Source organism: Chiloscyllium plagiosum, unplaced genomic scaffold (genome assembly GCF_037043375.1).
Source record: "Chiloscyllium plagiosum isolate Xiang-an unplaced genomic scaffold, Cpla_swu_hap1 HiC_scaffold_21, whole genome shotgun sequence".
Classification (NCBI taxonomy): domain Eukaryota; kingdom Metazoa; phylum Chordata; class Chondrichthyes; order Orectolobiformes; family Hemiscylliidae; genus Chiloscyllium; species Chiloscyllium plagiosum.
The window spans coordinates 98,171,092-98,192,861 of NW_028270159.1; the positions used below are offsets into that span (position 1 = coordinate 98,171,092).

General features: G+C 41.0%; 1 gene segment (V, D, J or C); it reads left to right on the plus strand.

Annotated features, from left to right (window-relative positions):
• The first annotated feature begins 2,006 nt into the window (after positions 1-2,006).
• LOC148146515 (Ig heavy chain C region-like) lies at positions 2,007-20,179 on the plus strand. The segment is given in 7 exon segments: positions 2,007-2,097; positions 2,226-2,609; positions 3,699-3,789; positions 13,978-14,283; positions 17,362-17,673; positions 18,999-19,307; positions 19,764-20,179. Coding segments are annotated over 5 exon segments (1,338 nt in total).
• The last annotated feature ends 1,591 nt before the right edge of the window (positions 20,180-21,770 follow it).

Below are 21,770 nucleotides of genomic sequence, written 5' to 3' on the forward strand. Positions count from 1 at the left end.
GATAAATTTAGTTTGGGATTAGGACTGGCATGGACTGGGTGGACCGAAGGGTCTGTTTCCATGCTGTATCACTACATGACTCTATGACTATTTATCAATTTTTCTCAATATTAAACAGTGCTGTAGTGATCCTTGAATGAACTGTTGATGTTAAGGTTGTGTCTGAGACTCTGCGAATATTTCCTTCAATGAGAGGAGGGACTAGTTCTCCAAGTTACACAACTGAAAATAAACTTTTCTCCAGCATTGTTGCTGAGTCGTTTTGTTTCTGCGGAGGCGGTGGTTATAGTTTGCAGTTGGCCTTCCACCAACTGGTCAACCGTGAGACAAAATATCTTTGATCCACTGCAGAAACTCCACCTGCTTCCAGTAAATGAAACTGGGAACTCAAGGACCTTTTCTGCAGTCAGCTTAATTGCTGCCAAATATTGGATCCGGCCGATTAAAGGGAAAATGAATCAACTAAAGTAAAATCCTACCAAACAAACTATATTTTCCCATTTACTCACAATGGGCACATTTCACTTGGTATTTCTCCCTTTAAAAGGAAAGTCACTGAATACAGCATTCACTGTATGACTATCAGAAAACAGGACATTGAATGCAGTGACGTTCTGGTTAGTTCAGCCTGTTTATTGAGTATCTTTAAAGCTCCTGAAAATGAAGTTAATGGATCCAAAATCCCACATTGCAGTAACATTTGTTATCATCTCAAAGTAAATTAACAAAATTCAATTGGTTCAAACTCACATCACTTGTTACACCATTCTCTGATTCATGTATCTCATTAAAACTGAGTGGGCCCTTTATACATGGTTAATACTGGTGTAGTGTAACCGTGAATTTTTGCTGATTTTTATGAGTTAACTGCCCTGTCAGAGCTATCAGTGAGCAGAGAAATGTACTGTTTATAACCTACATTCGTGGTAATTATTACTGTAATACTCTCTAATTTAACCAAACATTCCTGATGTACCCAGACTGTTACATGCAATGGTTTAGACGTTGAGGGTTTTAAAAAAAAAGTTATGGACTGTCTTGTTCTAGTTCATTAGATGCTCTTTTAAAAGTGTACCTCGGTGTTATGTATCACTGCGGACTCACATTTTGTTTCTCAGGCACACAGCTTTCCTTTACTGTGCATTTTAGTGTCGGAGCAATTTGAAAAAGAAAAATGCAAGGAGAGACATTCTGCAATGTAAGGAGGTGCTTCTAATCTCCGGGTCCAAACTGTTTAGTGACATACACTCACATTCTGAACATAATCACTTTAGACATGCTCTGTATTAGGTTGGCGAAACTGAATTTAGAAACGCAGATTAGAAATGGTATGTTATTTTGTAATGTGAGAGAGACTTTGAGTGACAGCAAAAATAAAGTCATTCATTTTTTTGGCTAATAATATTATTGAAGTTCTTTTTAGCTTTATCTGCTTGTGGTGGAATGTAGGATTAAAGGGAGTTAACTTCTAATTGAATATTCTAAATATAATCACTTTGGACACGCTCTTTATTCAGTTGCCTAAATTGAATTTTGAAATGTTTAGTATGAATTACATGTTATTTTTTAGTGCGACAGAGACTTGCAGTATCCAGGGAAGAAAAGCTCAACTGTTTTATTAGCTAGTTATATGTTTGAACTTTAATTTTAGTTTTATCTGCTTGTGAATGAATGTAGAAATAAAGGGAACTAACTTCCAGTTGAATTTGTTTTTTTTAAACAAAATACATGCAACTATCATGTGAAACAGACCTGAAGCTACTCAAATTTACTTCCAAAGAAGCTATTCAGCAAAACAAATATCCCAAGATGTGTATGTGAACATGTCTAAGCAGAACCTCATGTAAAGACATGACCCCATGTGTTCGGGCTGTACAAGCTGATACCAGGATCCGGTCTGAGCCTCCAGCAGGAAACCAACACGCGGAAGCTGTAAGCCTGCCCCTTACGATGGCCATATAAATCCTGGGCACTGGACCGTAATTCAACACTCCTGGGTCGGATCTGTAGAAAGATCTTAGCAGAACCGCTTCCCACAAGTTATCAGAATGATTGTGTCGACACTTTTTCTCAGTTTGTTACTGACTTTCTTATCATGTGAGTGTTTTTTGTTCAAGTCTCTCTTTGTGACTGTCTCAATGTTAGTCTACGGCAGGAATGTAAAAGACTCAGCCATCATTTCACCAACATTAATGCTCATGGTTTATTTGTTTTCTTTTTTAAAGGTGTCCAGTCGGAGGTTGTTTTGACCCAGCCAGAGGCAGAGACTGGCCGTCCCGTAGGCAGCCTGAAACTGACCTGTAAAACCAGCGGCTTCAATCTTGGCAGCTACTACATGTACTGGGTCCGACAGGTTCCCGGACAGGGTCTGGAGTGGCTGGTTAGCTACTATGATTCATCCAGCAATGACTATGCACCAGCGATTAAGGGTTGATTTACTGCGTCCAAAGACACTTCAAACAACATTTTCGCGTTGGACATGGGGAACCTGAGGATCGAAGACACCGCCATCTATTACTGTGCAAGATACCACAGCGAGAGGAGCCAGGGCTGGACCCGTTCAAAAACAGCTCGAGGGAACATTTTGTCAATTCCATCATAAACTGACGGTCAGTACGAGTTTTAAATGCAATTATACCAACTGCAATCTGAAGCAGACCTCAGGCTGCCTCTTACAAAACTATCAAAGAGGAAATGTACCATTTAAACTAGCAAACTGCTGAAACAATGGGACAATGTTTTGGGCATGTCATATGTACTGCTAACACTTCCATCAATTAAATGCTCGGACAAAATGTTCGTTTTAATATATCGGACAGCTCAGGAAATCACTGCTAATTGTTATGTCAACTATGGCATTCATTCTAAACATGATCAGTACTAAATGGCTCTTTCAAATGAAAATTGAGATCTCGAGTAAAGAACAGAGAACGAGTGTACTGGTCTACATCATTGTGATACTACAGTGGGTCACAGTGTTGTGCACAGCGACATCCTCATACTAAAACCACTGACAAGTGCTTATCTCAAATTGGTGATTTCTACCATGGCAGGAACGAGAAACAATGTGAGATGCAATTTAAACGCAATCCAGTAGTGCTAGTTTGTACAAATGTATATATTTTTTCTACCTTCTTCGTGTTGATTGTTAAGTTACATGCAGACCAAACCTGGAAAAGTATTCCAAGCTTTCAAAATACAATGGATCGTAAAAGCTGGAATAACACACTGAATCATTTTTAGAGGAGTCTGAATCACTGCTTTCTCGGAAGTGAAGAAATTCTCTGCATTTTACAGTTTACAGTCTGTCATAGTGTTTGACACAACGTGTCTCACAGTGGGGTGACACTGCAATTATGACCAATACAAAAACCTATTCAGTCTCCATTGTTTGAAACTAGTCAGTGATTACTTCTACAAACCGTCTTAACTTGCAGAGCAGTATTAGTTCTGTGCGGTTTAATGCCAGTATCACTATTTAATTTGTAAAAGTGTTTGGGTAATTATTGATACACCAGTTGGGGATTTTGAGAATCAGCTCATGTGTTACTCTGTGAAGTATAAAACAGTATTAAAATTTATCAAGAATGATCAGAATTCACTAGTGCAATTATGTGATGAAGATTTATCGTGACTTTATTTTGCCTGTGGTTCTGAAAATTTAAAATGATGGTATATTTTTGATTTGTTTTATGCAGAGCTAGTTATTGTGTGACCCAGTCCAGAGAATGTAACACTGTGACGATCTTGGCTACTGGGGCCAAGGGACCATGGTGACAGTGACTTCAGGTAAGACCCTTGAACTTTCTTAGTGACTTTTTAAAAACTTTCTATTCATGTGACTAATTTCTGAATTAAATGAAACTCAGATTCTGTGCTGAGTTTGGTTTGGTTCGGATTGACTTTTGTTCAGACTGATTACAGACTTCAGTTAAGGCTCAGCAAATAGTTACAGTGGGGATGATGGAGTCAGTTACCCTGTGTATCTCTTTTTTTGATCAGATGGGCATTCTGTGTGGCTGGGTTACTTGAAACACCTAATGTCTCTTAAACAGTCAGCTATAAATAATGGTTAATGTCAGTGACACCCTGACTGTGAGTTTTATTATCAACAACAAACGCTAAGAATTCAAAGATGTTCGAGATATTACTAAACATGATTAAAATATGCTAAAATATCATTATTCACTTCGTGAATATATGTTCTTACCCTAATTATATTTTCTCATTTATTTTGTTAATTTTGTTGATGACAAGCAGGTAAGAAACTGTCATAAAATTTTCTTGCGGTGCTATATTGCATTCTGTTGATGAGATTCTGAGTTTGTTTTACTTGATTCTGTTGAATTGAGTTGATTGGATTTTGGTTTTGTTTTAGTTGGTTCGGTTTGAACTGTGTTGATTGGATTCTGACTTTGGTTTTACTTGGTTTTGTTGAATTGTGTTGATTGGCTTTTGAAATTGTTTATTTGATTCTGTTGAATTGAATTGTTTGGATTCTGATTATGTTTCATTCAAATCTGTTGTTTTGAGTTGATTGGATTCTTTTTTTATTTTCCTTGATTCTGTTGAATTGAGTTGATTGGATCTTATTCAGTTTGTGAAATTGATCAGCGTTTTCATGCTTTCTGTAATCGGTGTTTTCTTTCTGGTGAGGAGATTGACTCTCTGGATTACTTTTCATTACCAATATTTGTGAAGTTCTTTGGTTTTTCATGAATCATTTCTGCATTTGTTAAAATTATATGACACATTTTTCTCTGCTTGATTGAAAACATTACATCCATTTGTAACGGTCTGAAAAACACCTTAAGGCAGAAACCCGGAAGTGTGAGAAATGAAAAAAAAACGAGTTTTTAATGCATTGACTTTAAAAAAAAACTCAGTTCTAATTGTAAACTAACTGAATTTTGTTTTGAGTAGCCTCATTCAAAATAAAATTTGGGTCTAAAATCTGAAACTGCAGAATTGATCAGATTATATAATTGAAACTAACTTAAAATTATAATGTGGTAATATTTGTCCATTCAGTAATTTTGTTTTGACCATGAAGTGATTAATCAATATATGGCTTCAACCGCTCTACTGTGCGCTGCACAGGATTGTCACGATTAGGAAGGGTGTACAGGTTGGAAATAAATTGAACTGTTGCCAGAAACGTTTCAGCTTTAAGTGTTAAGTCCCCTCACAAACAAGGCTGCTGTTATGACTTGTTATTTCTATTCAATTTAATCATTAGTTTGCTGGATTCTGAGCAGCTTTGTTAGACTTCAATTTGTTTTTTTTTTTGTGAGGTTACATCATGTTCTTGGTTCTGTTGAAAATGTTTGCGGAGCTAGTTCTGCTGCAAACACACCGTGTTGTGATCTGGTGATCATTGATCTGTTGAGGAGGGACTGTGCTTCGGTAACATTAAATATGTTATATTTGGGAAACCGTTTCTGGTTTCTACATTGTTTTTGCAATGTTAACATGGTTGGTGACAGTGAACCGCTCCAGGTTCCTCATTCAATGCAATCAGCATGCGAGGTGAAATTTCATAAAGCCAATTATTAAGTGAAAGGCAAATCGCAAAGGTTTTAGAAATGAAGGGAAAACAGATACCTTCGGGCGCCATTTTTACTTAAAAGTAATAATTAAGGATTAATCTAATCCATGCTTTACAATCCAAATTCAGAACCCCACTATCTAGTTCAATCACAAGGTGTGTTTTTTAACAGTTTACAAGTCATAGAGAAATATAAATAGAATTCCAAAAGTCTAATGTTCTAATAGTTCTTGCTCTTGAGCAAAAATGCCATGACTGTGTTATAATTGATCAACACACACCTTTCAATTCCACTGTACACGACATACATATTTTTCTGGCTGGAAAAGATCATTGGCAAAGACCATTTGGAAATTCTGCTCAATTCTATGAAGAACAGGTCAGTTTCACTGCTTTGATCAGTTTCACACGTAACTTGAGTTAATTAATTGTTATGTCCCTGATTAAACTGGATTTACTGGATAAAATAAAACATTAACTGAATGATGTAATCTGCACAGTGCTTTAGGTGTTCCCAATCTGTGCATTTTAAATAAATAGTTACATTTTACAACAAAATATCAACTGAAGAGTCATTCTTTCGGAGCAACTGCTATAGTGAATTATGTGACCAAGGCCAAATTTCGAATTAATTAAAATAATCCATTCATGACCTCGCAGGGCAGCAAGGTGGCTCAGTGGTTGGCACTGCTGCCTCACAGTGCCAGGGTCCCAAATTCGATCCCACCCTCGGGTGACTGCCTGTGTGGAGTTTGCACATTCTCCCTGTGTCTGCGTGGGTTTCCTTCGGGCACTCTGGTTTCCTACCACAGTCCAAAAGATGTGCAGGTCAGGTGATTGGCTGTGCGAAATTGCACATAGTGTTCAGGGATGTGTCGGTTAGGGTGCATTAGTCAGGGGTAAATATAAATTAGGGGGAATGAGCCTGGCTGGACTACTTATTGTTCAGAGGGTCAGTGTGGAATTGTTGGGCCAAATGGCCTGTTTCTATACTGTAGGAACCCTACTCTTAAAACCATGGGAGTGCTTGCTGCAAACGCAGAGAATTCATTTTACATCGATGTGTTCAGACGGATGCAGTGTTCACAAATTTGCAGAAGACATGAACGAGAGGAGAACAGAGCACATGGTTTATTCAGACACTGAAAATAGAGTAATATTTATTTTAATTAATATACTTGACCGATTTATTGCAATGTCGCGATCGGAAGGAATCTGCTCACATTAGTTAAGTGTGACAATCATTTAGATTAGATTTCCTGCAGTATGTATCGGGCCATTTGGCCCAACAAGTCCACACCGACCCTCTGAAGAGTAACCCACCCAGACCCATTCCCCTTCCCTATATTTACCCCTGACTAATGCACCTAACACGATGGACGATACAGCATGACCAGTTCACCTGACATGCACATCTTTGGATTGTGGGAGGAAACACACACAGACACAGGGGAGATTGTGTAAACTCCACATAGGCAGTCACCCGAGGCTGGAACCGAGCCTGGGTACCTGGATCTGTGAGGCAGCAGTGCCCACATTTACTTAGACATCCGCTAAAGCGGGCAACTCCAGACAGAAGCATATTTTCAATTCATACCTTTTTAAACATTTTCGTTCATTAAAAGCAGTTAACAAAAAAATGACCTTGCCCTAATTCCTTCCAGAGAAATGCTTTCCACACTGGAATGCAGTCCTGACTTTATGCAGTGCATGCAAAATCTCCACAGTTCAAGGAACGTTTTAAGAATATGTAAAAACAATTTAGAGAATCATCCATTTCCTCCGGATCTGTGCTTTAATTGGCGATATTTCCCACCTCAATAATTTTGTTAAATACAATGACTTATTAAGTTTATTAACTCAGTGGTTATTTATGTTCATTGTGAACACATTCTCATTCACATTAATCCACTGGTTAGTTCCTCTGATGAATGTTCAATTACAGTGAATATATTTGACATGAGGAGTTGAGCAATGTATCCTCTAGGATTAAGTCTGTTGTGCAGTTTGTTTAAGTGCTATCTCTGACTAACTTGTCAATGGTCCTGACCATTTATAAATTGTCCAGTTCGGATACCTGAATCTCAGACAGTTCAATTTCATCTCGCGCTTCAAAACCACTTTTATCTGCCAGAAATACAATATTCGATTAGGTGCCTCAGAATGGAGAGCCCTGACTAAGTTGTTCCAATCAGGACGAACGTTTCAGGAACAAAAGGCAGATAGCAAGTGTTTTGAAATTGGTTGTTGGCAACAAGAGATATTTGATTGAGCGAGGCAGAGGGAAATATGCTGTATATTTTCTTTGTGCCTCAGTTATGCAGGACATGTTTCGTGGCACAATGTAGAATCAGAATTTTTTTGCATCTTATTATTTGAAAACCTATTATCAGCTTTTAATGTCACTGGAAACGGTCATATTACACTTCAAAACATTTTAATCTTTTCCAAACTAAGTAGACCGTCTGGTGCAGCAACATTCACAGGGGAAAGAGGAAGGGAGTTCTAGGTTGGAATCCATCCAGTGACATGCAATTCCTAGATTTATTCCTCTGTAGTTCCCATAGAGTTTGAATAATTTGGAGCTGCTGTCAAAGCATTCTTCGATAAATGTTGAAATGTTACTTTCATTGTACAAACATTCTGGAACAATCCCTGGTTGTTGGAAGGTGATAATAACTAACATGGTTTATGTACTGTCAAAACAGGTGGGCTGTGTTCTCCGTGATAGTGTCAAGCTCATTGTGTTCAGGTCTGTTGTGATGTTGTAGTAGAGTCCCTGATTCTGTGCCAGGTGGCCTGTGTTCACTTACAACCTGTTAGAGAGGTATGTAACACAATCTCTTATCAGGTTACTTCAGTGCAAGAAAGCAGATTGACATGTCTGGGTGTTTGTTGGAATTCCACTCACAGAGATCAATGAAATCTATTCAATCGCTGTCCTGACTTGTGTCTCTTAGATATTAAACAGAAGTTTGGTGGTTAGCAGCTTTTTCCAGATCAATATTTGTTCACAAGCTTTTGGGCATCGCCAGATGGGGTTAATGGAGTAAGTGCTCAAAGAAATCCCAGCTTTTGACTTGCTGTTATGACAATATCATTTATAACTAATCCAGAATGAATCATTTTCGAAGCATATTTGATGAGATTATGCTTAGGCTGTTTTACTTTATATTAAACCAGTGCTGGAGCTGAATTTGATTGTTCAGTACGGTGGGAGTTCCGCTGAATCCAACACTTGCAGCAGATGGTGAAAGCTTTTCAGTTGGTCTTCAATTGCTATCTCAGGCCATCTAGTATCTCTGCTAAGAATTCTTTTTCCAACAGGAGTCAAGCCAACGTAATCACTGTTTATCTCAACAGGTGTGAGCTCTTGTGCCAAAAACATGAAAACAATTTGGTGAAGGGGGGGAGGGGGTCTCTGGATGCGAAAGGTTAACCTTGCCTTCTCTCCCCAGGAGCTGCTAGACCTGCTGAGTTTCTTCAGAAATTTCTGTCTTTATTTTGGTTTTCTAGCATTTAAAGTTTGTTGTTTCATTGAAAAAAGTTGTGTTCGATGAAGCACGTTCTTCAGAGAAAAGATGCATTTGAACAAATTGCGAATGTTCAGAGATATTAAATATTAGAGAATCATTGAATTTGACCGCCCTGATCTCGAGCTGTAGTTTCACAAGAAACTATTATGGAGTAACAACACACTCCAGAGCGCAGTGGCTGCTGTAATTGGGTGGAAGTTATTTTGATCACTCAGATAGAGAATGTCAATGATCCCGTTCCAAATAATCAACAGAAGGTTTTTTTTTAAAGCATGTGTGAAACAATTAATTTGTTGAAATATTTTAATAAAAAGTGTTCGCCGCCAGTGCTAGCTTAATGAATGACACAATGATAGGAAGGTCGGAGCAAGAGGAGGGCACTCAGCCCCTCGAGCTGTTCCACCACTTACTTAGATCATGGAGCATCTGTGAGCTAAATCCACAGGTCTCCCTTTGGCTAAAACTCTTCAACACCTTTTATTAACAAGCAAAAACTATCCCCGATTTACTGATTCGACTGCCCGTAACAAAGGGAGACACCATTTCTGAAAGACATTCCTGTGAGTACTGTGACACAATGAGGCTGGAATTAATTGCTCATGAAAGTAAACTTTCAATCTCTGACAATTTCCAATTGAAACATCCCAATCATCATATTTCATTAATTTAACACTATGCTTCCCTAGAATAAAGAAATATAATGTGTGATTGCCTTGCTAAAAATGAGGGAAGCTTCATTCCTATTACATGATTAAGAAATAGCTCTGTTCATTCAGTGAAAACACAGTCAAATCACACAAAAGGAAACCATGTCATCTTGTGTAGACACACAAGTGCCTCAAATAATTTTCAATTCTTCCAGTGGTTGTTTGAATCTCTAGACAGGTGTGGAAGTATCAGACTTTTTATATCGCCTTGAGAAACCAGTTATCATCAGCCTTTTTGAATTGCTGAAGTTTATGTGGTATTAGCACACTCACAGCGCTGTTCGGAAGTGAGTCCCATGGCTGTGATTGAGGAAGAGGAAACGGCAGAGAAATAGTTGAGAGTCAAGTGAAGTCTAATTTGGAGGAGGGCTTTCAGGTGAAGCATTTACACGCATGTGCGCCTTTATCCTCAAGGATCACAGTTTTGGAACATGCTGCTGAAGGGACATGTCAGCATGCAAACTGGAAGCTGAAGAAGGCCCCTCGGCCCCTCTAGAATGCTATTCCATTCATGGGATCATCATTATTCTTGCTGCTCACCAGTCTTCCCAACACACCGATAATATTGAACCTGATTGTTTACTGTCCAGCAAAAGAATGGTGAAACTTTGGAATTCTCCACCAGATAAATTGATTCAGGACAAAACATTAAATGATTTCAAGAAGGAGATAGATTCCTTCAATCCTTAAAAAAAATGCTCCGGATATGTGGGAGAAAGGCAAACAGGGTACAATATTGGTTGAAAGCCATGAAAACATTGAATGTGGCATGGTTTGTAAGTTTGCACGTAACACCAACATTGGTGGTATAATTGGCAGTGAAAGTTATCCAAACGTACAATGAGATCTTGATTAGCTGGGCCAATGGGCTGAGGAGTGGCAGATGGAGTGTAATTTAAATGAATACGACGTGTTGCTTTTTGAGAAGACAAATCAGGTCACAACATACAGAGTTAATGGTAGGGCACTGGATAGTGATGTTGAACACAGGGCCCTGAGGGTCCAGACTCATTGAGTCTTACAGAGTTCATGGTAAGGCACTGGGTAATGATATTGAACACTGAGGACCCTGAGGGTTCAGACTCATAGATTCTTGAAAGCGTTGTCTCAAGTAGCTAGTGTGTTGAAGGCGTTTGGCACATGTACCTTCATTGGTCAGAGCACTGAGTGCAGGAGTTGGGGCTTCATGTTGTAACTGTCCAAAACATTGGAATGAACTGCCAGAGGAAGTGGTAAATGCAGAGATAGGTCCAACATTTAGAAGACATTTGAACAGCTCCAGGAACTGGATAGGTCGGGATGGATATGGGCCAAAGGCAGGCAAGTGGAATTAGTTTCATTTGGGAACTCTGGTCAGCATGGATGTGCTGGACCAAAGGAACTGTTTCTGTACTGTACGAGTTTTTGACTCACTGACTTTATGGTGGAGTAGGCTCAAAGTTGGAAGGTGGTGAGCAAGTGAGGGGCTAGATTGGGCATGTGGGAGAGTTTGGGCTGGTAGGCTATGAGGTGTTGGCTGGCTGCTGGGTAAGCTTGCATGCACTCTGTCTGGCAAGGTGGCATCAAGGTAAATGGTAATGGTCACAGGATAATTTGGTCGAATTGTGCTTGGTAGGTGAGGGGTAGTTTGAGCTGAAATGCAGGAGGTCTGTCTTTGCCAGGCTGGTTAGTGTAGAGCTGGGCAGAGTGCCAGGATGTTTCGGGGATGGAAGGTCACTGTAATGAAGTGACAGGGGGACGTGTTGTCTAAATGCAAAGCTCGGAGTCTGGCAAAATGGTGGGTTGTAAAGGACAGATGCGAAAGGAGCTAGGATGCAATGTGCACAGGTTGACTTGGGTAAGATGAGAGGTCAGTGATCAAGGACTGAGGTCACGTCTTCGGTAGTAGGCTTTTGTCCGAGGTTGTGAAAATGATGGTGCCAGGTCCAGTCAGGGCCAGATTCACCATGGGCCAGGTGCAGGGCGGCAGGAGTGTAAATGAGTGAGAGGGATTGAGATCATATGTCCATCTGGAATATAGAATATAGAACATTACGGTGCAGTACAGGCCCTTCATCCCTCAATGTTGCGCTGACCTGTGGAACCAATCTGAAGCCTATCTGTCCTACGCGATTCCATTTACATTCATATGTTTATCCAATGACCTTTTAAATGCCCTTAAAGTTGGCGAGTGTACTATTGTTGCAGGCAGTGTGTTCCATGGCCCTACTACTCTCTGAGTAAAGAAACAACCTCTGACATCTGTCATCTATGTCCTCTCCTGCTAGCCATCACTATTCAAGGAAAAAGACTTTCACTGTCCACCCTCTGTTTATCTTTTATGTCTCAATTAAGTAACCTCTCAACCTTCTTCTCTCAAATAAAACAGCCTCAAGACCCTCATCCTTTCGTCATTAAACCTTCCCGCCATACCAATGAACATCCTGGTAAACCTCCTCTGAACTATTCCAAAGCTTCCACATTCTTTCTATAATGTGCTGACCAGAACAGTACACAATACTCCCAAGTGCGGCCCCACCAGAGTTTTGTACAGCCGCAGCCTAACCTCGTGGTTCTGAAACTCATTTCCTCTATCGATGAAAGCCAACACAAAGTATGCCTTCTTAACAACTCTGTCAAACTGGCTGGCAACTTTTAGGGATCTATGTACATGGACACCGAGATCTCTCTGCTCAGCTACACTGTCAATATGGATTGTCTTGGATGTGTTTCGTGTGATAGGGGTTGTGTGTTCCGGGCATGAATGGGTGTATAGCAGGGTAGGGTTTGTCAATGTGAGTGGGAATTTAGGTCTGGACAGAGTAAGTGCAGTGGTTCGTCTGACAGATGAGGTTTGCTGGTGAACTGCGTGTCAGTTTGATACTTATTAAAGTTAAAGATTACTTGTTCATTTCTCAAATCATATTTACGTAAATACTCAGCTGTAACACTCCAAAGTCTCTGAACCTTCATGGTCCTCCATTTTTCAGAGGCCTCCAGAATTCAGATAATTGTAAATGAGATGTTTCAACTTCCAGCCAATTGGCATGAGTTCAGCCGTGACAGCCATCCTCCCAGTCCCAGTGCTCAGCTCCTGCCTGTGCTGCTGCTGCAGTGACCTTCCTCCCAGAGAGAACATTTTACCTTGCATTGATAAGTAAGGAAGGCTCACTGGACCTGATTTCCAAGTATGGGGACAGCAAACACGGGGGGACACAACTTTAAAGTGAGGGGAGATAGGTATAAGACAGATGTCAGAGGTAGTTTCTTTACTCATTGAGTAGTAAGGGTATGGAATGCTTTGCCTGCCACGGTAGTAGATTCGCCAAGTTTAAATACATTTAAGTCGTCATTGGACAAACATATGGACGTACATGGGATAGTGTAGGTGGGATGGGCTTCAGATTAATATGACAGGGCAGCGCAACATCGAGGGCCGAAGGGCCTGTACTGCGCTGTAATGGTCTATGTTCTATGATTCACTCTGATTTCTCTCCGGGGGTACTGCCAGCTGTTGGGTATTTCCAGCAGCACGACACCGAGTGGGCCAGCACGCTGGTTCCGTGGTTAGTGCTGCTGCCTCACAGTGCGAGGGACTCAGGTTCCATTCCAGCCTCGGGTGACTGTCTGTGTGGAGTTGGCACTTTCTCCCCATGTCTGTGAGCGTTTCCTCCCACAGTCCAAAGATGTGCAAGCTGGGGGAATTGCAAATGTTGTGTTCAGTGATTGGGAGTTTAGGTGCATTAGTCAGGGTTAACTGTAGCATAATAGGGTAGGGGAATGGGTCTGGATGCGTTATTTTTCAGAGGGTGGGTGTGGACTTGTTGGGCCAAATGGCCTGTTTGCACACACTGTAGAATTTCGATGAATCTGCATTTCCTTGGTTTGTATTTTGTGAAACGTCTCTGCTCTTCACAGCAATCCAGTGAAAGTGTCAGTTGGTGAGATCTTCAAACAGTTACTGGGGTGGGATCAGGATGTTCTTCTTCCTAAATTATATGGCAATGGACAAGGCCGAGGGCATGTTTCTAAAGAGGGAACCAATGATCATGATCAGCAACTGGTAGGAAACAAAAATAAACCCCAGTTATGCTGTCGACTTCAGCGGGAGCATACTGGCAAACGTTTACAGCTGAGGATACATTTGAGTAACTGATAAGGTCAATTTAACAGAAACTAACATGCTCAATTGGTCATTCTGTTGTAGAGACACCGTCTCCCCCCACGCTTTATGGCCTGGTCTCCTCCTGTCAGGAGCACAACACCGGTTCTGTGATCTTTGGTTGTTTGGCGATGGACTATTCCCCTGATGTCACCAAGGTAACCTGGAAGAAAGGTGGGGAACTAATCACGACTGGATTGAAGACTTACCCAGCAGTGAGAAATAAGAAGGAAACCTACACCCTGAGCAGCCAGTTAACCCTGCCCGGGTCAGAGGTAGATTGCCCCAGCAAAATCTCCTGTGAGGTTCAACACAGCGGGACACACAAGAGCAAAGAAATGCCATGTCCAGGTACGTGTTGTAGGAACTGAGATAAACAGATCATCTGTGATTAACATGAATAAGGCATTATTTACAACCGTTTTCACAGACTCACCTTATACAGCACAGGAAAAAGGCCCTTTGATTCACCCAATTCACGCCTGTCAAGAACAGCCACCTAACTATTCCAGTCTCATGTGCCAACCTTGTGTGACTTGCAAGGATACTTCATACTTATAATGAGGGGCTCAGTCTCTACATGACTTATAGGTGCTGAGCTCCAGGATAACACCACCCTCTGTTTGATTTTGTTTTCCCCTGAGATCCACTTGGAACCTCCAGGCCTTACCTTCACCCTGTGCCCCTGAGGCATTGATCTCTCCATCAAGGGGAAAGGTTTCATCCAGTTTACCCTGTCTATGCCTAAAATAATTCTAGACATCATGATAATCTTCTCCCTGATTCTCCTCTGCTCCAAGGAAAACCCCTGTCTATCTAAACTAGTTTCATAACTAAAACCCTCCAACCCAGGCAAGACCCTGGCAAATCTCATCAATACTGCCTTCAGTGTAATCACATTCCTTCCATAACATGCACACAACGCTTCAGTATGGCCTAACCAGTGTTTTATTAAGTTCCAGTATCATCACACCACTCTTCATTGTCAATGTCTAGGCTAATAAAAGCAAATATCCTCCCACCTTCTTAGCCTCTTTATCCAGACGACACAGTACTATAGGGGATCGGTGGGTACATGCACCAAAGATCCTCAGGCCTTTCCAGGGTTCCACCATTCAAAACGTCATACCTCACAGATTCTTCTGCCGAATTACATCACCTTACATTTATTCAGAATAATTTCCATTTGCAACTTTTCTCTTCACATACAATCAACCCTTTTATATCGTCCTGCAATCTAAAGCCATCATGCTCATGACTTACCAACATGACGGTTTTCATTTCATCTGTGAATTCACTGGTTAATCCTCCTAAACTTGAGTCTCAATCATTGGTATGTAAGAGAAATAGCACGGAAATCAACACCAATCCCTACAGAACACCAGGAGACATAGATTTCCAGTCACGCAGACACCCGATGACTATTATCCCCTGCTCCCATCACTCAGCCAGTTCTAGATCCAATCTGTCAAATTAACTCGGATCCCATTGGCTCTGATTATTGCTATCATCTGGACATCGAGTTATCTGTATGAAAACTACTATCAAATTGTTACACGTGACTTCCTCTCAATAAAACCGTGCTGAAAATTGTTGAATTATCTTGCAAATGAAGACTAATTTCACTTCTCAATAGTTTCCTTACCACTGAGACTAGCTTGACAGATCTGTGTTTTCATTATTTATCCCTTCCTTCGTCCTGCATAACAGTGCAACGTTGGCTGATCTACACTCACTTGGCACAACTGCTGTGGCCAGACAGGAATTCTAAATTATTGTCAGCAACCCAACTATTTCATCTTTTGCATCGCTCAACCGCTTGGTATACTTTTCACCTGCCCTGGAAATATAACCACTTTTCATTCAGCAAGACAACACAGAACATCACGTCATGTGTCCTAATTTCAGAAAGTACATCACAACACCCCTCCATGATTTCTGTCCCCACACTGTCCCTCTTACTAGTGAACACTGTCACAACACATTAGTTTTGACCACAACCAAATCCTCCGGCTCCACTCCAATAATAACACTTAATGGGCATTATTGTTTCCCGAATAATTCTTTTATTATGAATGAGCCTGTAACTTTTAAAAATATTTTCCTTTATTTTGACTGCTATTATTTTCTCATGGTCCCTTTTGCTCTTCTAATTCCTTTGTCTTTCAAACTCCCCCTTGCACGTTCTGTACTCCATATTAGTTTCTATTGTTTTGAGATTTCAGTATAGACCGGAAGCCTCCCTTGTTTCTCTTTATCTCCCCCTCCATGCCCTTTGGTGTCCAGAGCCCGCTGCATTCTTGGTACCACGCAGTGGCTTCCTGGGAAATGTCCTCCCTGTGATTTTCCTATCTCTTTCTTAAATGTGTCACACTGCTCTGACCCAGATTTACCAATAAGTGTCAGCTTCCAGTCCACTCTGGTCAAGTCATTACCTGATCTTACTAAAATTGTCCTTCCCTTTTCAGAACTTTGGGCCAATTTCTATTCCTTTGCAGTACAATCTGAAATCCAACTGATTTACCATCACTGTCTGCAAAGTGCTCCACCATTGGTGTTTTACCCACTGGGTCCACTTCATTCCCTAAAGTTAAGTTCAGGTTCACCCCTCTCTTGCAAGGTCTGGATTAAAATTCTCTGTATTAAACACATACTTTGTTCAAATATTCTCCTGGGGGCATTTTCAGAATTGTGCTCCCTCTAAACTTTTGACAAAATGAATATCCAAGCCTATGCTGAGGAAGGTAAAAACCTCTTTTCTCATTCCCCTATTTAATTTACATGTCTCTGAAATTTGCCCATGTATTTGCACTTGGTCTTTTGGACCAATAGTAAGGTCTATCGTGCTCTCCCAGTAGTTATGTTTGCTGTGTTTTGGTTTTGAAGTACTGTCCATTTGCCCTTGTTCATGGAGGTATCCATGATTTCATTTCTCTTTACAGCCTAAAATACTCTTGTCAGAATTGCGACAGAAGCAACATTCTGTACCGCACACCCCTGCCCCCATCATTTTCTATCTTTCCCTGTCTCGCCTGAAGGCACTAAATCCTGGAATATTGAATAGCCACTCCTGCCCGGCTCTCAATATGTCTCCGTGATAGCAACGGCATCATATCTTCATTTATGCCAGTAATTCGTCTGCCTTGTTCATCAGACTCTGTCATTAAAACGAATACCATCCAACGTTGCTATCTCCCTTCTGATGTTACCAGCCTATAGTTTCTGTGCCTCCTTGACTCCCTTGCTGTGTCCTCTAAGTTTAGCCTTTCACATTGTCCTGCTGATCTTTCTGTGTGGATCCCAGCTTCTCCAGCACTCTGCACAATTATGATTCTTGTATACATTCACCACAAGAAACCTTGATATATGAGAACTGATTGTATTTGTTATGAAATTCGTCGGATAATGTATGCGATGTGTTTCCTAAAGGTCCAGACATTCTCCCACCAACTCTTCTCCTAACTGTGAGCTCCAGTGAAGAAATTGCAAGCAGCAAGTTTGCAACCGTCGTCTGTTCAATCATCGAGTTCCATCCGAAGTCAATCTCCGTGAGTTGGTTGAAAAATGGCCGACGCTTGGATTCTGGCTTCTTCACGTCTCCCGTGTGTGAGGCGAACGGGAACTTCTCGGTGACGAGTCGGCTGATGGTCCCTTATGGTGAATGGTACAACAGTGCGGTCTATACCTGCCAGGTCACTCATGGAGAGAACACTCAAAGTAAAAACATCACCGCACTCCAGGGTAAGAGACACAGACTGAGAGAGCTACAAATCATTCTGAACTCTGATGTGACTCAAACACACGAATTCATCAGGCGTAGTAAACAGCACGGTACAGCTTCTCGTTTCCCAACATGCCACGTTTCTCATTTCAGTTTGAGTGTTACATTAGCATTGCTCATAATTCAACCTTTTGGCAAGTCAGAAAAGCATGTTTCCTCTCTGTTGAAGATAGATATATAGACAGTGAGCTTTGTTAACTAGTTTGTTGCCTGACCATGCTGGGAGAGGCATTCAGAGTGCTGAATCGTTGCCTGGTAGCCGCTTCAAGGATAGGTTTGGGGTGGAGGGGGGATATTGGAGAGATATCTGATTGAAACATAGAAAATACTGAGAGACTGAGGTCGAGTGATTGTGGAATAGATGCTTTGACTGTTAGGCGAGACTAGGACCAAGGGCACAGTCTCAGGGTCAAAGGGGCACCGTTTAGAACTGAGATGGGGAGGAATTTCTTCAGCCAGAGGGTAATGAGTCTGTGGAACATGTTGCTGCAGAGGGCTGTGGAGGCCAGGCCATTGTGTGTATTCAAGCCAGAGACAGATCGGCTCTTGTTTGGTACGGGGAGAAGGCAGGAGAATGGCTTTAGCCCGAAACGTCGATTTTCCTGCTCGTCGGATGCTGCCTGACCTGCTGTGCTTTTCCAGCATCATTCTAATCTAAACTCTGGATTGGCGGAACAGCCTTATTCTGAACCTCTATCAAATTGACGTGGTTAAAATATGCAGAGACCCTTACTTGAGAATAAATCAAAATGCGTTCAATGCTTCATTCCATGCTCAGGAATGACCTGTTGGTTGGACATTGTACGACATCGATTTTTATCTGGTACTGAGCTCTTTAACTTCATTTATGGGATCAGACCACAGACCAAGTGGGTATCACATTTGATGAACTGGGATAAATGTGATCTCACTGAGCTGCTTTTAGATGCTCTCTGTAATTAGTGGATGAGGCAGGAGAATAAATTCTGGTGGGAATGCTATAATAGGGATATAGGGATGAATGAACTAGGAACTCGAGACAGGCTGATTTAGCCTGATTTGGGGTGATGATGTTTCACGTGTTACAAAGCCAGTGTTCTTTAGGAATAATTACACAGGGTATGTTATAGGTAATCACAAATGTTTCACAGATCAAAATACATCAACAATAGTAAGCAACGTTTCAGCAATATTTGGAGTTGCCATTTTGAAGTTGGTGTCTTCACCCTGTGAAGGAGTAATCTGAAGATTGGCTGTTTGTATCAGAAAGGGGCATTTTTCATTGACTTTGATTTTTGTTTCATAGAAGATACCGAGTGCCACCCTAACACCGTTAAAATCCTCCCAGCGCCAGTAGAACAAGTCTTACTGGAGGCGACGGTGACGTTAACCTGCGTTGTGTCCAATCTTCCTTCTGGAGTCAATGTGACCTGGAAACAAGAAAAGAAGCCTCTGAAATCAGAGATTGCTGACCAGCCTGGACAGAATCCCGACAGCGTGATCAGCAAATTAGACATTTCTACTGAAGCCTGGCTGACTGGTGTTACTTTTGAATGTGTGGTGTACCATCAGAATCTACCGACTCCGCTGAGAGACTCCATCCACAAGGAGAAAGGTGAGCGGTGAGATTAAAGCACAAAGGATCCCATGTGTAATCCAGATGCAGTTCCATCAATGACAGGCTTTGATTGGAAATGAACCAACACCGTTAGGAGCATTAATGATGCATCTGAAGGCAGGATAGCTAAGTAGCTGATTCAGAAAAAGATGGACCAAAGGATATTATATTCTGATTAAGTCAGATAAGGTGGGAAGAAGCCTGGGTTGTGACGTCACCATCAGCAATGACAAATGGCCAGAATGTCCTCGTTGTGGGCTGGAAACATGGAGACAACTTTCACATTAAACTTTCCTTGTTTTACTGAACAATATGTGTACCATACTGCTCCTTTAAAAAAACGAAAGTGAATAAATCCCAAATTTAAAATGGCGTATTTTAATATTTAGCGAAATTGTGATATCGGTTCAGGATTTTTTTGGTTGATTTATATTTGTCTCAAATATTCTGCAGTGATTAATCCGCTGGAGCCATCAGTGTCGGTCCTCCTGCCACCAACAGAAGAAATCTCCGCTCAGAGGTTTCTCTCCCTCACCTGTTTCGTGAGAGGTTTCTCCCCCCGAGAGATCTTCGTCAAGTGGACAAACAATGACAAGCCGGTGAATCCCAGTAACTACAAGAACACCGGGGTGATGGCGGAGAGTGACAACACCTCCTTCTTCATCTACAGCCTGTTATCCATTACAGCGGAGGAGTGGGCCAGCGGTGCTTCTTACTCCTGTGTGGTGGGACATGAAGCGATTCCATTGAAGATCATCAACAGAACAGTCGATAAATCCAGCGGTAAACCGAGTTTTGTAAACATTTCACTTGCACTGATGGACACTGTTAATTCATGTCAATAAAAATCTCAAAGTTGCATTTAATAATTCAACAGAAGTAATGAAGTTTTTTTTTCCTCCAGTTGTGAGTTAAATACTGAATTAGTTGTTTCTCACTCTGACTTACATTCCATCTGTGTCGTTAAAGTGGATTATTAACAGGTCTAGGACGAGTGTCTTGTGCAGTTAATGTTCTCTGCTCAGATACACCCTGGGTCAGAGACAGAGTAAAGCTCACTCATTGCAGGATTCCACCAAGTACCTCATTCATCCTAAATCCCTCTGTGACAAAATCTGACAATGTCCATTTTATGTCAAGGGTAGGGCACGAGTTTTGAACTTGGTGTTTTTGATTCCCCCGATTGGACATTCTTACAAAATTCATGTCAGTTTTAAACTGCCAAATTGCACCAATTGGAAATGTAAATTTAAGACACTTTAAAATTAAATTTGATTGGAACATACCAATCATAAATAGTGCCGAACAGTTTGAATGTAACCTTTGTTTCTGGGGAACTGCCAGGGATCTTGCGCCAGTGCATGAGTTGACAGAATGTATCTTCACTTTCACACCAAAGAGAATCAACAGATAAGTTGTTGTGGAGCAGAGGGGAGGGGAACGATGAATGGTCTGTCCTCTTGTTCCCTGTGCAGAGTTTTCATGGTGGATGTCCTCTGTAATGTAACCCAGTTACTAACAGGAACAGTCAGCTTCTTGCTTACTGTCCAAAGATTTAACATTTCCATGCAAAACAATACCTTTGAAGCATGTTAGACACGCTTGGCTCTGTTAACAAATGATAACATTGATTCCCATAATCCAAAACTGGTGTTTGCATCGTCCCAGTTCGAATTCCATAGTTTTGTCTCAGTTTTCTGGAGCACATAGGATCAATTCTGGTATTCGAATACCTGATATCATTTTGTTTCACATACAGAACACAAGTAGACATTTTCTAATAAACATATTCAGAAATGTTATCTCTGGAGCAGTGGGGATTTGAACTGACGCCTTTTCTCCTAGAGACAGAAGTTCTATCACTGCAACAGAAGAGTTGCTCATAAAACGCTTATCTCTCCACGACGATGGGAAATGTTTCCTGCAACACCAAGGTCAAATCTAATTATGGGCAATGCATTAAAATTAAAACAATAAATTAGAATAATAAAAATTGCAGTCTGGTATAAGAACAGATGCAGAGAGATGATCGCAAATACACACGTAATGACAAATATATGGGCTCTCACCTAAAGACACATATTTATGTGCACACTCAAATGTGCATATAGATAAGATGTCACACACGCATACTCGCACAGAGCCACACATGCAAGTGGTACTTGAACACTCACCTAAGCTCATACAAAAACTCACATACACCGAAAGAAAATCATTTGCACAAATGAACAGGAGTACTCACACATAACCATGAGAAACATAGACACACGGTAACACACAAATGGGCATGAATACATATACATTCATACAGCACAATGCGTACAGACATACACACATGAACACGCAGATACAAATTCCGAAAAATGTCCTCCCACATGTCAACTCACACAGGCACGTAAGTGCACAGAGATAAACATTAATATCATTATTTTCCCATTTTCAGAATCACAAACATACGAT